The sequence below is a fragment of the Heterodontus francisci genome, chromosome 29 (assembly GCF_036365525.1).
Source record: "Heterodontus francisci isolate sHetFra1 chromosome 29, sHetFra1.hap1, whole genome shotgun sequence".
Lineage (NCBI taxonomy): Eukaryota > Metazoa > Chordata > Chondrichthyes > Heterodontiformes > Heterodontidae > Heterodontus > Heterodontus francisci.
In genome coordinates this window covers 20,075,617-20,082,240 of record NC_090399.1, presented here as the reverse complement: position 1 = coordinate 20,082,240, position 6,624 = coordinate 20,075,617, and the positions used below count along the sequence as shown (strand labels likewise).

The 6,624-nt window shown below is 43.1% G+C and overlaps 1 protein-coding gene across 1 annotated transcript; it reads right to left on the bottom strand.

Moving 5' to 3' along the window:
* Positions 1 to 1,564: 1,564 nt before the first annotated feature.
* LOC137345959 (cephalotocin receptor 2-like) lies at positions 1,565 to 4,597 on the bottom strand. The gene is made up of 2 exons (XM_068009217.1): positions 4,530 to 4,597; positions 1,565 to 2,429 (listed from the first exon to the last, which is right to left on the bottom strand). The coding sequence occupies exons 1-2, from the start codon at positions 4,595 to 4,597 to the stop codon at positions 1,565 to 1,567; spliced, it is 933 nt and encodes a 310-aa protein (XP_067865318.1).
* Between the last annotated feature and the right edge of the window lie 2,027 nt (positions 4,598 to 6,624).

The following is a 6,624-nucleotide window of genomic DNA, read 5'->3' as shown; positions in this document are numbered from 1 at the left end:
ATAACTCAAGAAGCTCGATCTCATACGGGACAGAGCAGTTCCCTTCATCAGTGCCCATGTCCCTGAGCTCAGTGTCCTTCCCTCTGCAGCTGACACACGATGGTTCCTGAAAATACAGTTTATCGGATGCACTGCAGCAAGCCATCAAGTTTAATTCGACAGCACCTTCCTCACCTGTAACCTCTCCCACCGAGAAGCACAGGGACAAAATGTCATTGGAACATCATCATTTGTAAGTCACATACCATTCTAGCTTAGACATATGTCACAATTTGTTCATGGTCGCTGTATCTGTATCCTGGGATTCCCTTCCTGGCATCATCGCTGCTGCACCATCAGAAGGGGAGCAGCAGGTAAAATTGAAGGCTGGCCATCACATCCTCAGGGCTGCAAGGAATTGGCCAGACATGAAGTCTTGCCAGCAGAAGAAAACAAATCAATTACCACATGAAAAAATGAATTTCATAGAAATTGCAACACGAAAGCAGGTCGTTGGGGCAGATCAACCCACATCTGTATTTGTCATCTACATAAGCAATAGTTTTAATCATATCTGGTCGCACTGCTCCAATATTACTTTATTCATTGGTCTTTAAACATCATATCAAACCCGTTAAAGTTGTCACAGTCTCTGCTTCAATCAATAACTCCAAAAATCCAAGTCACAGCTTCACAATTCTAGGTGTCACAAAGTTTCTTCTGTTCTCTGTCCTAAATCTCTTTCATTTACTCTCAAGATCTATGTTCACTGCTGATAGACCCATCAATCGTTGCATCTATCTATTCTGCTCCAGGCTTTCATTACTGCAACCATCTCTATTAATTCAGCCTGAAATCTCTTCTCTTCTGATTGAGAACGAACTCATTTTTCATATTTGGATTTATTCATGTCCGACATCTTGCTAGTGAGTTTACTACGCTGTGTCCTCACTATTACATCCAAATTGGCCAACAGTGTTGAGTCCAAAACAGCACAAAATACTGCGGGTTTGGTCTCACAAAAGTCTGGGAGAGATTCACCACTAAATCTCTATATTTATATTCCATAACACCTGCCATCAAACACAATATCCCATTGTATTTCATGGTGATCTGACTCTTGAGGTGCTGTTTTAGATAGAATCCTGATTGATAAGGGAGTCAGCGTTACATCAGGTAGACAGGAAATTTGAGGCCATAACCAGATCTGCCATGATCTTATCAAATGGCGGAGCAGGCTCGAAGGAATGACAGGCCTCCTCCTGCTCCAAATTCGGATGTCAGTGTGTTGAAAGATCTTTATTATTTGAACCTGTCAAGGTGCTCTGCTATGTCACATCATCCTCCAATTCGGCATTCAAAGTGCGTGGACATTAATAACCGGATAAACAAACGTAACCAGAGATTCTGAAGGGGATGATTCTGCCTCCTCAACTTATTCAAATTTTTATAAATTTATAAATCAAATGGACTCTTCCAAACTGTGAGATGTTTTGCCCTTAGAACTTTAAAAGACATTGTGAAAGTTGCAAAGAAAATGCCAGGCAATTAATTGAAGTTTGATTTCACTTACTTTATTCAACAATTATTTAAATAATTTAACAATGAGATAATACGGATATTTCACCATATTTTTGATCTCTGCTCTGAATCTCCTCTGTGTCAGTGCATAAATACAAGTGTTTGTACAGGAGCTGGTGCACATCAACAGAAATGTGATTCTAATTGCCAAATAAAGTGAGTTTGAACCTTGGAAATAGACTGTCTGTGTGACACCGACACAGATGTGTATTACGGTAATAGGGGCCGACAACACAATAAAAGTGCCCGAGATAGCAAAGAGTAGAATGATGGATGTTCTTCTGTTCTTCATCTCGGGATCACTGCCGTTTTTCCCATTGTTGTGGTTCTTCAGGGCTTTGCGAGCTCTGCTGGCTAATAAGATGTGCCTGACGGTGAGAGAGTTGAACAGCAGCAGCAAAGGAATTGGAAGTAATGTACTTGAGAGGATAGTAATCCATTGGTGAACCTTCCATGCGGGTGAAGTAAAATATCCTGTGATGGTGCGGCAGCCCCACTGTATATTGTTGAGAATGTAATCGGGCTCATAGCGGAAAGGCATGGGAATATTGATCAAAATGTTGAGCACACACATGGTCGTTATAACCATGGTGGCTGACCTTTCGGTGCAATATCTTGATTTCAATTTCTGGCAACAAATTGCGACAAAACGGTCAAAGGTGAACGACATTGTGAACCAGATAGAGAGCTGAATGCTAAACCCTTGCATGAAGGCACTAAAACGACACGCGGAAGTGTAGTTCAGCAATGAATCTGGAAAATGATACTTGATGATTTCGTTCACAATAACATTAAAGATAAGGACCATGAGGTCTCCCACTGCCATGGCCATCATATAACGAGTGATTCCTCTGGAAAGACCGCATTTCCTTTGGAAAAGAACCAGAAATGACAGCAGGTTTGCTGGTAGAAATGCAAAAACAGGAAATTTAACAGAACATTCAACAGAGATGTACACTGACAGCAAGTTGGAAATCTGGTGTTAAGCATCATAAGGCTGGGAGTTGTGGGGTGGAGGAACCGGGGGTAATTTTAGCCCTGTGTGACCGGGTCAAATAGCGGTATCTAATTGGCCATCCATTTTTTTTCCATGGAAGTCATTGGAAGAGAGTAACAGGCTGAATGTACAAGGGGCGGTGAATTCAATATTACCCATTGCACAATATAGCTAATAGTTAACCTGGATTGGAATAAATTGTCACGTAGCAGCTGCTGCAAACTTCCCCATCTTCTTGCCAGACATTTTTTCCCTGCGGTAACTTCATGATATTCTAATATGAAACCATTAATGGGAGCCATTTGGAAGTAACTTGCTGGGCCGGATGCTGACGGATTCTATGGGATGCTCGTTCCGCCCAATGTTGTTCACAGTGACTTCAATAGAGAAGAAAATCGGGCGACAGGTAAAATCAGCGTTGCATCCAATGCCATCAGTTTTGTACGGTTTGATTCGGTGAAAACATATAAACATTCCTTGCCTATTACTGATTAATGCTGTTTTATCTCCCTTTCAATGCAAGTAGAAACATTGGGAACATTTTTAACTTTCATTGCCGTGCAAAAAAAAAACAAAAGCAATTGATATCAAATGGGCCCCGTATTTTACAGCCCTTCCGTCTTTCTTGCGCATTGATGTTAATACAAAGTGAAAATTACCCCATACGTGAATAGTTCGAGATTTAATTCAACATTTAGCAGTATGACGATTGTATCCAGCTGAACCAGTACTGCATTTTTATTAAAATTAAATCAGTTACTTTTTAACGTCTCATAAAAAGATGATTTTAAGAATGAGGAAAGGAAATATAAAATAATGGATAAACAATTCTAAAGAAGGTGTAGGAGCAGAGGGTTCTGGCGGGGATGTGGGGGACGGGTGTATGAGCACAAATCGTTGAAGGTGACAGGGCAGGTTGAGAAATTGGTTAATAAGGAATATGGATGCTGGGCTTTATAGATCGCAGCACAGAGTAGAAAAGCAAGGAAGTTAATGTTGGGCCATTATAAAACACTGGCTCGGCCTCAGCTGGAGTATTCTATACAATTCTGGGCACCACACTTTTGGAAGGACGTGAAAGCATTGAAGAGAGTGCAGAAAATATTTACAAAATGGTTCTGGGGATGAGGGACTTCATTTACTGATCTGTTGGGACTATTCTGCTTAAAGAAGAGATAATTGAGAGGAGATTTGATAGAGGTATTCAAAATCATGAGGGGGACAGGACAGAATAGATAGAGAGAAACTGTTCCCATTGGCGGGAGGGTCGAGAATCAGAGGACACCGATTTAAGGCGTTTGGTGAAAGAATCAAAGGGGAGGAAAAGTTATCTTATGCAGTGAATGGTTCGGATCTGGAATCCACTGCCTGAGAGTGTGGTGAAGGCAGATTGAATTGTGGCTTTCAAAAGGGAATTGAATAGTTATCTGAAGTGAGAAATGCTGGGCTCAGGGGGAAAGAGTGTGGAATGGGACGAGGTGTGCTGCACTCCCTGAGACCTGGCATGGACACGACGTGATGAATGGTTTCCTTCTGTGCTGTAACCATTCTATGATTCGACAATATAGCATCACTTCATCAATATTGCACTGAAATGTCGGCTTACAGTATGAACTCAACTCACTGAAATGGGAGGGAAACGCAAGATTATCCGACTCAAAGCAGAGATTGCGACCGACAGAGCCACAGCTCAGTCCAAATGACACAGGGTCCATTTTCACTTTGTCATGTGGAGGGGTTGACTGCCCGCCCAGTGATATAGAACCGGACTGAGCCATTAACATAAACATCAAAGGGGATGAGAATCGGACGAGCTCATCAATGGGCGAGCATTCTATTGATCGTCCTTACCACCTGGCCAATGCAAATTACCGCCACAAAGACAACAACGACAATAACAAAAACACGCAGGGAAAATAATAATGCAATTTAGCAATGGTGCACTAAATTTTCCAGGATAGTTTCGAATTACTTACCAGGAATGCCAATAACTGCGAGAATCGGATACAACATTTCTATCGGAAGTGCCTGTCGTCCCATTTTCTCCGAACACCAGGAGCGGTTGATACGAGGCAATGCACTGAAACAACCTCATTTATACACGAGCCAATCGTCCAGTGAGAGAGTGAGGTCACAGAACCGGTGTCATTAGCTAGATGCTTTCAAACAAACAAGTTACTACATCTCTTCATAAACCAGCAATTAACATGAACTCCCCGATCCCCAGAGAATTAAAAACAGTGTGCAATCTCAGACTGAAAAAATCCTCGCCTCTGAGACTCTTGCTCCGTTGCTGCATTTTGATTGCAGCAGCTCAGCGTTAATGGGACATTGGGTTTAGGATGAACCGAGAAGTGGATACAGACCGACAAGTTTCACCGTCTTAATGTTGTCGAACTCCAGCTTTTCGTCAATGCATCAGACGTTCAAACCCTGGTTCATGCCTTTGACACCAGCAGAGCTAAGTGGGGTAATTTCGACTTTGTTGGAAAAAAACATCAGGAGAGCTTCTTCCCGAGTGGTGCACTCCATACCACAGGTTTTACACAATGGTCTAACGTCAAAGCTACCCCGATTATTACTGTCCAGGTTCCGATTAGCCACCCTCCCTGAACTTCAGCCTATTCTCTCTTTCTATCCCTGTGACCTGCTCCATGCCTAACATCCCAACTGTCCTCCCTCTTCAATTACGACATCTTCAGCAAAGACTGAATTCGATCCCCTCTTGCTGTCAAACCTGGAGCCACAGACACCCGCTCTGTGGAATTGCTGCTCTGAACCGCTCCACCTTACTATCCCTCAACTGCTTTAAGACAGTCCCTAACACCCACCTTTTTGACCAATCCTATTCTCAGAATTACTCTTGGTTCAATATCTATTATTATTTGATTCGGCCTCTCTGAAGTGCTTTGGGATGGTTTTCTGCATTAAACATGCCATACAAGTACACGGGAGTGGATATCGACAAAGCAGGTGGCATTGCATTGGTGGCTCGTTACACGCCCCTGCTGATATTCAATCTACTTGACTTCAATAGCACTGAATATCGGCATCTGGAAGAAAAGGCAGCAAAAGTGGTTCTGCCTGGTTTGTGCCCCGCAGGTCGTTGTTGATGTCTGTACTGCATGAAGCAGTTTAATTGTAGCGCAGGCTGTCTTTGATGCATTACTAAAAAGGAATAATATAAATCAGCAGGAATACAAGGTGGATCTGCTATTTCCCTAAAGCAGTCTAAAAATCTACAGGATAATAGTTTGCATTCGGCATGAAAGCAATGTGGGTGGCATGGAATCGACCGCCCTTTATGCGCCCTACCCAATACTCAATTCCGTTGACTTCAATTGTCTCACTTCATTCTCAACATTAAGGTGTTAAAACCGTTCTGAATGATCCATTCACACGCCCACCCCACCCCTCACAAACACACACGCCTCCCCCTCTCGCGCCCCCCACCCCCACACCCCGCCCACCAATAGCTGGAGCTGGATTTTTCCATGCTCTCTGTCATTGTGTGTCGAATCGCAGGCAGGCTGCCCAAAGCACTGAAATAGCCCTGGTAAATAGGAATCAGTTTTTGAATGTTGACTGTGTCCTCGAAATCTTCAGCTGTGCTCTTTAAGATGTTAGCTCTTCCTACAGAAAGCCCCTTACTAACCAACCTATCCCGCTCCCCATTTTCCATTCTCTGGTGCTCCTTGAGTCGAACAGTCCATAACCATCTTGCATACCAACCTAAGTACTGGCAATGCAAGTCTCTGAGCTGATGCTTGCGGAAGTAAGCGTGGGTGCTTCCGCATGATCACAAGTGCAACCCATTTCCCACACCTCCGGTTCTGGGCACATTCCATTGCCCTGAAATAGAACAGAAGGTCAAGAATTAGTATTTAGGGTTGAGGTCAAGCAAAGACTGATGAGCGTCAGCTGAAAGCAGCTGAATTTTGCTATGCATTGTGTGTCAGTGTGAGATTTCGTTCAGAACAGGCACACTGTTAATTAGACAAGAAACCTGCAGGATGTGTCCTCCAGCCTCAACACTCATCTTTATTTGCAAGACCTCTTCCTCGATT